General features: G+C 41.6%; 1 protein-coding gene across 1 annotated transcript in view; it reads right to left on the bottom strand.

Moving 5' to 3' along the window:
- Positions 1 to 14,961, bottom strand: part of COL4A4 (collagen type IV alpha 4 chain) — a 121,204-nt gene that overhangs the window by 70,903 nt on the left and 35,340 nt on the right. The window contains exons 6-11 of the mRNA XM_035006986.1: positions 12,308 to 12,442; positions 10,503 to 10,547; positions 9,732 to 9,848; positions 6,375 to 6,443; positions 1,724 to 1,759; positions 303 to 365 (exon numbers count right to left, since the gene is read on the bottom strand). Coding sequence (XP_034862877.1) covers positions 303 to 365; positions 1,724 to 1,759; positions 6,375 to 6,443; positions 9,732 to 9,848; positions 10,503 to 10,547; positions 12,308 to 12,442 — 465 coding nt within the window. The remainder of the gene's footprint in view (positions 1 to 302; positions 366 to 1,723; positions 1,760 to 6,374; positions 6,444 to 9,731; positions 9,849 to 10,502; positions 10,548 to 12,307; positions 12,443 to 14,961) is intronic.

The raw sequence follows: 14,961 nt of genomic DNA, 5'->3' as shown, positions 1-14,961 counted from the left end.
TCACAGAAATCACAATGTGTCAGCGTTGGTTGCCCCAAGTTCCTCTTTAGGAAACCCTGAATTTTAAGACATGCCTGCTGGACTGCCCCTCACAGCTGGGCTCCTTGTTGCCCTGGGGACCCATGCTTCACGATAAACTCACCCTGGTGATGGGGGGTGTATGTGGATTCATCAGTGATAACCTCTCAAATGACCCACCTGCGCCCCACCCATGGCTGCAATTTGCCTTTTTTGTTTGTTTGTTTAATTTAAACATCCAGGCCAGGTTTTTAGAGGGACAGAACGAGCAGTGCTCTACTTACGGCTAACCCGGGCTCTCCCGGATGTCCCATTGGGCCCGCCGGTCCTCTTGCCCCCCTCAATCCCTAAACATGAGAACAGTCAGTGCATTGGTTACCAAAACTCAAACTCATCGTTCACAGCAAAACCTACGTGGAATCCCAAGTGGATAAAAACCTCCAAAGAAATCACGGTCACAGACACACCTGCCCTGTAGCAGGAGCACCTTCACCGCAGTTGACACGGCCATTAAAAGGTCCATGATAGCAGCACTCCGGCAGGTGTGACCAACTCCTATGTTTAGGATTGAATTAAGACCGAGAAATCAATCTACTTGTTTGCAAATAAATCTTGTAATAGCAAAAGTAGAGCACAAAAACTTGTTACCAGCTATTCCTAAATTGCATAAATGTTACAACTTTGACATACATCGGGATGTTTTTTAAAATATTCATATTAATTAATAATTGATTTTAAAATACGAATGTATTTATACTCTTCGTTATGTTTTTAAAAGATGTCGCATCAGATTAATGTGAACAGAAATGCCCCCAATTCAAGATTAATGCCCCAATTCAGCCACCACTTTCTGTAACACATAGGTTGTAGCATAATTCCACACAAATTCACAAGGAGGGGTTATAGCTGTGCGTTCCTAGAAGTGTGGAGAGAGGCTCTCTGTTCTCCCGCCAAACCTGCCCACATCAAATAATTTGCGAGTATGCAAGAAATTACTCTCTCTAGGAGGATAAATTGGTATTTATTTTAACAGTGACACGAAAGTATCTCATCGATTACATCAATTACCCTCGCTTCAGGGATAGCGAGGAAAGTAATGTGGGAGAGTAATCCTGTCTACAGCCAGAAGTTACCAAGCAAAAATTATATATATTAATCAGTTTGGAGGCAAACTACTTTCAATTTTAATCTTGTGAACACTGGTTCATTAATTGCAAACACTAATATAATCACTGAATTACAAATTTCAGGGAGATAAAGATGAAGCAAAAAATTAAATGCAACACACACTTACTGATTCAGCAGGCAGAATAGTACAGAGAAAATCATTTCTACTTGACCTGTATTATTTAGGTAGACTTGAGGGAACCTTAGCTTCCCAAATATTAAGAGACTGTATGTCCCCGAATAATGACAAATGATCATTAAAAGACAGAAGAGGAAGGTAAGTAGAAGCTTGCTGAGACTCCAGGACAGTTCCACGGGCCTGGGACCTGTGTGGCCACATAGGGGCTCATGCCTGATTTAACGCTCTTCTGGCACTACCTTGAAATTCTTAATAATTTTTGAGCAAGAGATCTACCCTTTGATTTTGCACCGGTGTGCTCTGTAAATGATGCAGCTGGTCCTGCTAGGATGCAAACAGTGCGGACCACAGGCTGACCGAGGAGCAAAGAGAAGCACAGGGCCTGCTTGGGAGACTTACCGGCAAGCCAGGAGGTCCTGGGTCCCCTCTGTCGCCCTGCAATAGGAACGATGCACTGCTTTAGAAGAGCGACACCACTTTCCTAAAACACACATGACGTAAAAGGAGGAGTCCACACAGGAATTATTTGGACTGTCCGTGCAGGCTGTTCGATTGTCCGGCATTGACACCCGTGGAGGGCTCTGTGGAGAGGACTTTCCGTGTCCATTCCTAACCCCAGAATCCTGCTTCTACTTGGCTGAAACCAAAGATTGCTCGAGTCGTGATGACATGGAGTCAAGGTGAGACTTTCATCTTTCCATTTACAATCTAAATTCTCAATCCAGTGGTCCCATTTGATCACAGTTTAACTGTCTCTGGTCTAACTGCCAGAACTTGCCTCCCCTAATAGACACTTTGCTGCTTTTTATCCCCCTAGAGTAGATGTAAAGGGAATTCTTGTGGAAATTCTCTTGCACCAGCCTCTGTGCGCATCTACAGTGCTTTAAAGAACCAAAGGGTATTTCAGAGGGACAGGTCTATGATTCAACAGTCTTACACAATTCATATATGTTAAAAAAAAAAAAAAAGAAGATGGTAGGAAGGAAAAAATGAAGGGAGGAAATCGGAGGGGGAGATGAACCATGAGAGACTATGGACTCTGAGAAACAAACTGAGGGTTCTAGAGGGGAGGGGAGTGGGGGGATGTGTTAGCCCAGTGATGGGTATTAAGGAGGGCACGTTCTGCATGGAGCACTGGGTGTTATGCACAAACAATAAATCATGGAACACTACATCAAAAACTAATGATGTAATGTATGGTGATTAACATAACAAAAAAGTAAAAATAAAAGTAGCTGGAAAAAAAAGAATCAAAGGGTGTATATTCTCTTGAATATAGCTTCTTTTTTTTTTTTTAAAGATTTTATTTATTTATTCATGAAGAGATAGAGAGAGAGAAAGGCAGAGGGAGAAGCAGGCTCCCTGCGGAACGGGGAGCCCGATGCGGGACTCGATCCCAGGACCCTGGGATCATGACCTGAGCTGAAGGCAGACGCTTAACCGACTGAGCCACCCAGGTGTCCCTAGCTTCTTTTTAAATATAAAATATATGATAAATCTACATAAGATAAGAGTTAGCATTTTAGCCCTTTTGAAGTGTACAATTCTGCGGTGTGAAGTACACTCACACTGTTGTGCAACCATCACATTCTTCCATCTCCAGAACATTTTCCTCTTCCCTGGTGGAAACTGGAGCCATTAAATACATTTCCCCTCCCCCTGGCTCCTAGCAAGCACCATTCTACTCTTGGTCTCTGTGAATGTGACTACTCTAGGAACCTCATATAAGTGGAATCATACATTATCTGTCCTTTTGTGACTGGCTTATGTCACTTAGCATGATGACCTCCAGGCTTCATCCACATTATAGCAGGTGTCACGATTCCCATCCTTTTGAAGGCTGAATAATACTGGGTTGTATGTATAGATCCCATTCTGTTTATCCATTCATCCAACAATGGGCACTTGAGTTGCTTCCACCTCTTGGCTATTGTGAATAATGCTACTAGGAACATGGGTGTACAAATATCTGTTTGAGACCCTGCTTTCATTTCTTTTGGGTATATACCTGGAAATGGAATTGCTGGATCATAAGGTAATTCTACATTTAATTTTTTGAGGAGCCATCATACCATTTTCCAGAGCAGCGGTACCAATGCCATTCCCACCAGCAATGCAGAAGAGCTCAGATTTCTCCCTATAATTGTCAACACTTTGGATTTTCTGGGTTTTTTTAAATAACCATCCAAATGGCTGTGAAGTAGATATGAGCTCTTAAAAGTACTGGTTCTCTAAGGTTATTGATCTGCAGACCTTTTTTTTTTGTTTTTTAGAGAGGGAGAGAGCAGGGATAGGGGCAGAGGGAGCAGGAGAGAGGATCTTAAGTGGGGCTCAATCTCACAACTCTGAGATCATGACTGGAGCCAAAATCAAGAGTCAGACACTTAACCAACTGAGCCTCCCAGGTGCCCCTCTGCAGACCATTTTTATTTGGGATCTTCTGTTTCTCTTTAAGATGAGGAATTCTCTATATCCACTTCTCCTTCTATCTCACTTATTCTTTCTTGCACTATTGCAAAAAAAATACGCATCATGACTAAAATTGTTCAGAATAGCTAAAATTAACAACCCAGGAAACAACAGATGTTGATGAGGAGGTGGAAAAAGGGGAATCTTCTTGCACTGTTGATGGGAATGCAAACTGGTGCAGCCACTCTGGAAAACAGTATGGAGGTTCCTCAAAAAGTTAAAAAGAGAGCTACTGTATGACCCAGCAATTGCAGTAGTAGACATTTATCCAAAGGATACAAACATAGTGATTTAAAGGGGCACCTGCACCCCAATGTTCATAGCAGCAATGTTCACAATAGCCAAAATATGGAACAAGCCCAGATGTCCATCGACAGATGAATGGATAAAGAAGATGTGGTATATACACACAATGGAATATTACTCAGCCATCAGAAAGAATGAAATCTTGCCATCTGCAACGACATGGATGGAACTAGAGGGTATTATGCTAAGCGAAATGAGAAAGACAAATACCATATGATTTCACTCATATGTGGAATTTAATAAATAAAACAGATGAACATAGGGGAGGAAAGAAAAATAAAATAAGGTGAAATCAAAGAGGGAGGCCAACCATAAGAGACTCTTACTATGGGAACAAACTGAGCGTTGCCGAAGGGGAGGTAGGTGGGGGGAAGGGATAATTGGGTGATGGGCATTAAGGAGGGAACTTGATGTAATGAGCACTGGGTATTATATGCAACTAATGAATCACTAAATTCTACCCCTGAAACTAATAAAATACTTTATGTCAACTATACTGAATTTAAATTTTAAAAACTCATCATGACTATTATTGTACAGTGCATTATAGTTGACGTGTTTTCATATAAATTATTACAATGGATCATCAGCACTGAGAGGAAGGCAGGGTAGATATTACTTTATTTTCCTTTACAAATAAGGAAAATGAGGCTCAGAGAGGTTGAGGGGGTTGCCCAAAGTCACAGTGGTTGGTAAGGGTCAGTTTACTCCTTCTAATACACCATACTGGTTCCTAGAATGACCCTGCTTTTGATGCTAAGCTTAACATATCATTTAAGCCATAAACAAAAGCATAGTTCCTGCCGCTTAACAAGTGTGAATAGGCTCAGAGGTCACAAATGAATACTGTGAGCTCACTAAAGGAATCACCACTCAGGTGAAACTTAGGGTCTAACAGCAGAAATTTAAGTTTTATCTAACTGTTGTAGAATATTCTTCCTTAAGAGAAATGACCATGTTTTGCAAATGTACCATATTTTTCCTCTTGATTTATATCTACTGATCTTCTCCTTATTCAGGGTACTCATACTAGAGATATAGGTGGTCATTCAAGAGTTTATTTCTGAATGTTTGTCTATCATTGTATACAAAAACACGAAAGCATTTAATTTACCCAGGAGAGTGCTAGAAGGTTTCCATAATTTTCAAGTTCAAAAGTGGGGACTTCTCTTATCCTGGATGGTAAGTATTATCATTACAACATTCTATCTACAAATAAATCAGTGCTTCTCAGCTGGGGTGATTTTTCTTCCCAGGGCACATTTGGTAATATCTGGAGATATTATTTGGGGGGGGGATACTATTGGCATCTAGTAGGTAAAGGCAGGGATACTGTTCAACATCCTACAATGCACAGGGTCAGCACCCACAACGAATGACTATCTGGCCCCAGATGCCAATAGTACCAAGACTGAGAAGCCCTGAAATAACTGTATCTGTCACACTTTGCAAGAACAGTTAGGAGATACTGGAATTTACAGCCAGAGCAATTAAAGCCAAGTACCTTCACACAAGAAGTATGGTGCCATCGAGAGAGGCAGGGTAATGATAAAAACAGTGTGCTCCTGGGCGCCTGGGTGGCTCAGCTGGTTTAGCGACTGCCTTCAGCTCAGGTCATGATCCTGGAGTCCCGGGATCGAGTCCCGCATCGGGCTCCCTGCTCAGCGGGGAGCCTGCTTCTCCCTCTGACCCTCCACCCTCTCATGCTCTCTCTATCTCAGTCTCTCTCTCAAATAAATAAATAAAATCTTTAAAATAAAATAAAAATAAAATAAATAAATGGTGGATTGGGGGCGCCTGGGTGGCTCAGCTGGTTGAGCGACTGCCTTCGGCTCGGGTCATGATCCTGGAGTCCCTGGATCGAGTCCCGCATCGGGCTTCCTGCTCGGCAGGGAGTCTGCTTCTCCCTCTGACCCTCCCCCTTCTCATGCTCTCTCTCTCTTAAATAAATAAAATCATGGGGCACCTGGGTGGCTCAGTTGGTTAAGCGACTGCCTTCGGCTCAGGTCATGGTCCTGGAGTCCCAGGATCGAGTCCCACATCGGGCTCCCTGCTCAGCGAGGAGCCTGCTTCTCCCTCTGACCCTCCCCCCTCTCATGTGCTCTCTGTCTCTCTCATTCTCTCTCTCTCAAATAAATAAATAAAATCTTAAAACAAAAAAAAAAAACAGTGTGCTCCATGACACTTCAAAAGAGATATGTCCATGTGTTTCCTGGCTGGGTTTACCTAGATGGAAAAATAATTTTTTTCAACCCACCATAACCATAAATCTTACCTGAATACCTTTAATGGCACCTAAAATGAACACTGAATTTCCTTTTTCTCCACTTTCCCCAGGAAGGCCCTGAAAATAAAATATTCACTTAAGAGGGGGAAAAAAGCATATTACTATTTCAGCATTTTCTTTTTTGTATGAAATATTACCAGTAAAATACCATTATAGTCATGTTTTACTAGTGGGGATTTCTTTTTTCTCTTCATTATTGCTATCATCCTAAGGTTCTCATACATATTTATTCAATATTCAGTTAAGATCTATTAATGAATCTCCAAAGACAGAGTATCTATTAATATACACATATGTTATAAATATATAATATATGTAAGTGTTACATTATATAATAATATACATAGCCATTTACTAATTATTCAACAGGAAAATTACATTTTTCCTCAAACACAATAATTCATATGTATTATTCTTACAAGTAAATAATTTTGCAATTGTCAGTTAATAATTTATGCCCTAGACATCGTGTTTTAAAAATTGATTTTATTCATTTCAGTTGTTGTGTTCAAAATAGAGCCTCTGTATTCTTGTTAAGATTAACTTTTAAAAACGTATCTTCTTTTTGGAAGGTTTTTGTAAGCAGCTGCAAGCTTACTGAGAGTATTTTTAAAAAGTGAATGAAATAACTCAATATATTCCTTTTTCCCCCAAAGATTGCCTACTGGATATCTTAACATATCTTAACTTGGTTATCACATAAGAATTCTACCATCTTCATGTATCAAGCTCCCGCGCAGGACATGCAGATTTCAAAGTTAATCCCTTCTGGAAAAGTCTTGACTTTTCCTGTGCTTCCAATGGGAGACACTTAAGGCTTTTATGGTAAGTTACAGCAACTGTTTCCCTTGAGAAATCAGATGGGCCTACACAGGCAGTCCTTGCTTCACGCAGTTCCAATATGCATGAGTTTTAGTTCCACAGTTAAGTTAAATAGCACCAGTCCTCCAACAAAAGGGTTCAAATTTCAGTTACCACCTTCTATTAACTGAGTAACTACACCACTAGCTCATCGGCATAGATAAGTAACAGATGGGAATCATGATCCCTGGTCCCATCACTCTTTTCAGTCTGTTAATGATTGATCATTGCACATCTGTGAGTCAGTAGGCGCAAACGCATGCGCACGCACGCACACACACAAGCAAAGTGTGTAGTTGTGTTCCCTCCTTATCTCCCAGTGATAAACCCAAATGATATTTCATGAAAATAGACCCCACCGCAAGAGGCAATTGGCCATCAAAGATGAGAATAAGTGAGGGAATGAAAAATGATACAGCTGGCAGTAAAATTCAGACAGAATGTAAGTGGAGTCTTAGAAGAAATAACTGAGCAATCGTGGAATGTTGAAACTCCTGAGCCAGAGGGACTCCATGAAGACAAAGTTCTCAACACAAAAAAGGGAAATGGCTGGGACAAAAAGGTTAAAGATTGCCAGAGGACATGGCGCCGGCTCAAGACCCTCATCGCAAAGGGACTCTGAGATACAGTTCACAGCACTAAAAGCTGATCCAAACTCAGAAAAAGTATGACAGTTCACCAGAGCACAGAAAGACGTATTCACTTCATTATTGTAAGTTACACGGCCAGAAGGCACTGTTCAAAACACTCTTGGTAAGTGTTTTCAAAGACCTGAGACACTTCGATTCTCACTGTGTATGTTTTAAATGACAGTGTACTAAATCAATATTAGTTTTTTTTTAAATTTTCCCTATGTATTTATAACTCACATGAAGAGAGTTTTTAATATTTTAACAAAACGTATTAGAGGTCATGGAACAATACTACTTTTTCCCATTGGATGTTAAGGTTGCTTGTGTGGGGCCAGCTTGCATGGTCGTTCTTCATGCCTCACACTACTGGGCAAAGTGAGGACCGATTGTAAATGAAATGGGCCAAGGGGAAGAAAGCTGCTTTGCGAAGACACCATTATGGCAAACTTCAGTATCGTGGTCACCATGGCACGCTGTGGGAAAGCTAAAATCGAGAACTCCTCCTCTTCTGAACATTCATGGACACTCAGCAGAATGGGGTTTGACCCAATTTGAAGATCTTAAGAAACGTGCATTCACCAGACTGCACTTGAGCCTTCAAATGGCTGAGTTTGAAAACAAAGGGTGGTTGAGAAGCTTAACTACAGAAGATGGTTGTTGTTCTTCCTTGGTATTAAAGAAAGATGTAAATTTGGAAATTGTTTTTGAGTTCTGTGTTCAGGTGAGTCACACTAGAATTGAGAGCAAATGGAAAACCCATGAGGAGAAAGCAGGATGATTACAGTGGTGATGATAAGAAAACCTTTTAGAAGGAATCTTGGGAAATAGTATTTACAGGGAAGTGGAAAGGCTCCCGAAGTCTCAGAAAACCAGTTTTAAAAGGCCAAATCATCTCCAATCTTTATGTGAGAAAAAGGAAAAGAGAGAGAAAGGGAATATCAGGGGTACAGGAAAGAATAGTTCTTGCTAAATTCATATTTAAATAAAAGTCCACATTTCTGAATAAAAAAATACCTAAAAGCAGTAACGTTTTCTGAAGTGCTGGATATTGTCAACTGTTTCTAAACATCCATTCAAACACCTTCCCTTTTTCTTATTGCATAATGGGGATGAGAAAGCTAAAACTACATCTTCCAGACCCCTTTGCAGCTGAAATGGGACTTAGGGCCCACCGAGGAGATGCGCTTATGAGATTTGGAAGGCAGAAGTAAGGAAGACATCCTCTTCCTGTATTGTCGTTACTGCCAAGCAGGTAAGGTTAGAAACTTGAGTGTTTGTTTGCTGGTGTCTGGACATGGGGGTGGGAGGCAGTGGTCATGTGCAGGAAAGCCTCCTGGCTGCTGGATCTCAGCTAAGTGCAAGCCCTTGGAATCACAGTCCAGCAGTGGTCCCTGAATTCCACTCCTCCAACCTTTCCAATATGTGTCAAATTCCCTCTATGAAATGCCTTCCTGTTTGAAATACCTAGTGGGTTTATGAGTCTGCTGTGAACCCTGAGTGATAAACAATGGAAGTTTTGCTTACTGACCTCCCCGCTCCTTCCCTTACTATCCATTGTCCGCACGACAGCCTAGAGCATCTTAATGGAACATCAATCAGATCATACTGCTTCCTTCCTTGTAACCCACCCGTGCCTTCCCATGGCATGTAGAGAAACTCCTCCCACAGTGTGCAAGGCCCAAGAGCTCTGGGTCTTGCACACCTCTCTGTCTTCACCCTCCAGCCACCCCCATTTGTTCACCATGCTCCCAGCACACTTGTATGAACACTGTTTCTTGAACACATCAAGCTTGTGCCCCTTGTAGAGCCCTTCACTTAAGATTCCCCTTAGGATGAGCTGTGGGGGTCTTACTGGGGGGCCTCCTGGGCCAGGAACTCCTCTCTCTCCTGGAAACCCTGGATCACCTCGTGAACCATTATAGCCGTGCATGCCAGGCTTGCCTCTGGATCCAGGAGGCCCTGGGTGCCCCTGTAAGAAAATAGCTGATGAGTGAGGTGTTTTTGCAAGAATACTGTAACACAAAGTTTCTGCAATATGGGTAACCAAATTATGGCAACTTTGACTCACGTGTTATTGAATTTGTGAAACTTCCTTCCCACCCACAAGTACTATGTAGCGCATTAAAAATACAGATAAAATTTAATATAGCCCAACTGAAATTAATTTAGTTTGGAATATTCTGAGAGATTTGGGAGAGCACCTTTTTAAAAATCCTTAGACTCTAATGGATTATAAAGCCCTTGAAACACCTTTCTCTCCTTTCATTTGGTTTTCATATTAGAAACGAGAGATTAAGCCCCCTTCCTCCGTTAAAACTAACCAGCAAATAAAAACTTTCACTATGAGTATACATTTATTTCTAGAACATGGCAAGTGCATGTAGCTTAGATTTTGGAATGTTTTTCTCTAATCTGTTTGAAAACCTTGCTTTTCAAGTAGTGTTTTGGTCTCAAAGTTATTACACAACATTAAAATGCAAGCATCCTTCCATGTACTACCAGGAGAAAATAAAGAAGAGTTTGCCAAATAAATATACATAGTGAGAGATAAAATGTGATTTTAAGGGCTTTGATGAGTGCTTTTCCTTTTAAAAAAAAATGGAAAAAATTTAAGGATACTTACAGGTATGCCATCCAAACCTGGAAATCCAGGAACACCAGTTGGACCCTAACATCCCGGAAAACAAAGATACAAAAGTTACTAAAGTATTAGATTAACAGACTGATTTACTTGAAAACATAAATAATTAATAACTCATTTTTAAAAAAACTCTTAGCAGTTGTCATTTATTTTTTACATTAATTAACTTTTTTAAAAAAGATTTATTTATTTATTTTAGAGAAAGGAGGCGGGCAGAGGGAGAGACAGAATCCCAAGCCAACTCCTCCCTGAGCGCAGAGCACAACACAGGGCTCATTCTCAGAACCCTGAGATCGTGACCTGAGCTGAAACCAAGAGTCGGACGCTTAACTAACTGAGCCCCCCGGGTGCCTCTTTTTACATTAATTAACTTAAATGCCAATATTTGAAAAAACCTTTTGTACTTTTCTTTTTGTACTTAGGAAGCCAACTTGGCATTCAAAGAAAACATTCGATACCCTATATGCCAGAAATTCAACTTCTCAGAATCTGTCTCTCCAAGAGAAATAAACTCTTAAATTTAACACAGGTAATTTACAGGATTGCCTTTGCACCCAGCACAACACAAAGTTGGGATAGGATATCAACAGGGAATAAACTATAGTTTTATCTATATTGTGGCATATTGTGCAGTATTTTTGAGAGAATAAGTTTAATCTACATAAATTGATATGGAATGATCTCTAAGCCATATGGTTGACTAAAAAAAGAAAGGCTTAGCATGATAAATATATCACTTAGGTTTTTAGGAAAGCCATGAAAGAATACAACCCTTCATTGCGTACACTCATGTATTTGAGTGCATAGAAAAGTCTAGAAAGACATGCTTCTTTGGAAAAGAGTTAGGGAATGAGGGCTGATTACGGAAGAGAAGTTTAGACTTAATTTATTATAAGGTGCTAGTACGGGCTACTTGTGATTATAAAAAAAAATCTGGCATGCATTTGTAATGACATGGATGGAACTAGAGGGTATTATGCTAAGCGAAATAAGTCAATCAGAGAAAGTCATGTATCATATGATCTCACTGATATAAGGAATTCTTAATCTTATGAAACAAACTGAGGGTTGCTGGAGTGGTGGGAGTTGGGAGGGATGGGGTGGCTGGGTGATAAGACATTGGGGAGGGTATGTGCTATGGTGAACACTTAAGACTGATGAATCACAGACCTGTACCTCTGAAACAAATAATACATTATATGTTAAAAAAAAAAAAAAAGAAGAAGAAGAAGAAGATAGCAGGAAGGGAAAAATGAAGGGGGGGAATCGGAGGGGGAGATGAACCATGAGAGACTATGGACTCTGAGAAACAAACGGAGGGTTCTAGAGGGGAGGGGGGTGGGGCGATGGGTTAGCCTGGTGATGAGTATTAAAAGGGCACATATTGGGGCGCCTAAGTGGCTCAGATGGTTAAGCGTCTGCCTTCGGCTCAGGTCATGATCCCAGGGTCCTGGGATCGAGTCCCGCATCAGGCTCCCTGCTCCTTGGGAGCCTGCTTCTCCCTCTGCCTCTCTCTCTCTCTCCCTCTGTCTCTCATGAATAAATAAATAAAATCTTTACAAAAAAAAAAGGGGGCACATATTGAATGGAGCACTGGGTGTTATATGCAAACAATGAATCATGAAACACTACATCAAAAACTAATGATGTAATGTATGGTAATTAACATAACATAATAAAATAAAATTTAAAAAAAGAAATACAAACTTTATGTTGGAAAAAAAAAATCAGGCATGGTAGCGCTGGTGAGTTGTTAGTAAGAATTTCTCACTTAAGAAGAGTCTTACCTTATCACCTTTGTCACCTGCTGCCCCAGGAGGACCACTGTCACCTCTCATCCCTTTCTCTCCTGGAATGCCAATGGGTCCCGGCAGTCCCAGGGGTCCAATAGGACCTTGTGGCCCCAGTGGTCCTGGTTGACCCTAAGAAGGAAGATTAAAAAGGCAGAGGGCTGGCTGATTCTTAAGTACTGTCTTCTAACACAAACATGCTCACTTGGCTGACAAAAGACTGGAAAATTAGAGTTTGAGCAAATACTAATAATAAAAGCACAAATGATCTATTAATCACAAAAATAAGAAACATCAACCTTGCCCTTTTCAATCTGAATTAAAGCATACAATAAGCTTGAATTATTCCATGTCTATACACACACACACACACACACACGTACATACAACTTGGTTATAGTTCTACTACTTTCATTCTGTCGATGACATTTATAAATCTTGAGCTGTTTAGCAAAGCAAGGAACTTGCAAAACAAAGCAAGAAAAAAAATCAAAATGTCATTATGATTATGTTAGTGACACAAATCAAGAGTGGAGAAATATGCCAGATCTTTTTTAAAATTTCATATGGCTAATGGTTTTTCTGTCCTTTTAGTGGAAAACGTTTCTTTTTTTTAGCTGCTTTTTACCTAATATCTATTTCTTAATTTGGAAGTAGACTCTCCATGTCAATTTATATTTGTGCAATCTGACTTTCCATGAATGAAAGGGTCACCTCTTACTTTAGGTGAAGAAGTTTCATGAGCTCAGTTCTCCCCCTGAACCCACAGTGGGTACATTTCCAGTACAAACATGAGAAACTCTCTGCTCCCTTGTTGCCTGTCCTCCATTGCATTTAGATGGGCTGATGCACCACATGGACATTGAGTTATTGCCCACTAGAAGCAGCTTTGAGTCTCACCGCTCTCTCTATTCTGGAGTAGGGAAGACTGGCCTCAGAGGAACACGCTCCCTGGCCCCCCTACGATTTGCTCTCTTCTCTGTTCCAGGCTCCCTTCTCTCTCTCCACAGTCTGTACACTCATGGTTCCCTCTAGGACTGAAATTTTAAATATCATGGGTTCAAACAGCACCACTTATATATCTCAGCACAGACCTCTCTAACTTCCAGAAGACTGAGCATAACCAGCTGCCTCCTTGACATCTTCTTGGATATAATGATACCTCCAACTTAAAAAAAGATCCAAAATGGAATTCTTGATTTTCCTCCGAAATTTAATCCACTGTCAACCTTCCTGAACTACCCATTTAATCCAGCCAGAATCCTGGAGTCATCTTGATATTCTTCTTTCCGGTTCCTTCATACAATGGAACACCACACAGCCTGTCTTAGCCTGGGTGCCCCAGAAGCAAAGCATAGGACAAGGAGTCAATGCAAACCATTTGTTTGAGAATCAAAGGAGATAGGGTAAGGAAGCGGGGACGTAACACAGAAAAGGGAAGACCCCTGTATGGTGATTAACATAACAATTAAAAAATTAAAGAAAAGGGAAGGCCCGCAATCAGGGTGCAGAATCAAGCCAGTCACTGAGACAGTTAGAGACCATGGGAACAAGCCCCAAATGAAAAACCTTATGCACCTGGGGCACTTTCTGTTTGCTGTATTGTTAAACCGCTTCTCTTACAGAGCAGAACCAGGACCCAGCTCCATACACAACCTCGATTGAAAACAGGCTCCACCAACCTGAAGCCCCGGCTCCAAAAGCACCAGTAAGCTGCCTGAATTGCCTGCCAATATCAACCAATCAGGATGAGGCCCTGCCAACCAATCAGGACGAGGCTCTGCCAACCAATCAGGACGAGGCCTTGCCAACCAATCAGAACTAGGCCCTTGCTAACCAATCAGATAGAGGCATTTTTTCCCCCTTTCCCTCATTAGCATCGTGAACTGGAACTTTCTCCAGATAAGCGAGGCCTCCCTGTTGCTCATTGCTTGCAGAGGTCAGCCTAACCACGCTCTCTGTTGGTGCTGAGTCTCCCTTCAGTTCAAGCGGCAGCCACAAGAAAGCCTTGCCTGGGCCTTTGATTTTGGGGTCCAGCCTCGTTTCTGTTGTCGGGCCCAAGAATCCGACTCTAGTAACATTACCGGTGGGTCACTGGAATACACCCCAGATCAGGCACTCGGGGAATCAGGGTAGAATACACAACCTCAGTGTGATCCCATCCAAGAGCGAGGGAGCTGCGGTGTTTAGCTTCTCGCTGGAGGACCACGGTGGTGGGTGCAGAGTGCCTGCTGCCAAGCGGGCAAATGGGGCTCTGAGAGCACCCGCAGAGAGACGCAGAGACTGGCAGCTGGAGACCCCCAGGGCACAGAGCAGAGCACAGACGTAACAGACCTGATGGAAATGTGGAAGGCCTGAACATCAAAGAGAGCAAGCAAGGCTTTCTGAGCTGACACAGATCACCCTCACAATGCTCATGAGGAAGACAGTGACTGAACATCCAGGCTCTGCAGTCAGGCCCCTGCGTTTGAAGCCCAGGCCCACTAGCTGTGTGACCTTGGGCATGTTTCTTACCCTCTCTGTTCCTCAGCTTCTTTCTCTGTCAGTGGCTGGTGAACATAAAAAGAATAATGCATGGCATATGTTTATGGCATAGTGCCTGGCACAACAATGCTAACTATTGTTATTATTATATTTATAATATTATTATA

Source organism: Mirounga leonina, unplaced genomic scaffold (assembly GCF_011800145.1).
Source record: "Mirounga leonina isolate KUSES-001 unplaced genomic scaffold, KU_Mleo_1.0 Mir_151, whole genome shotgun sequence".
Lineage (NCBI taxonomy): Eukaryota > Metazoa > Chordata > Mammalia > Carnivora > Phocidae > Mirounga > Mirounga leonina.
The sequence above is the reverse complement of the archived record's forward strand: the minus strand, read 5'-3'. Positions and strand labels throughout refer to the sequence as shown.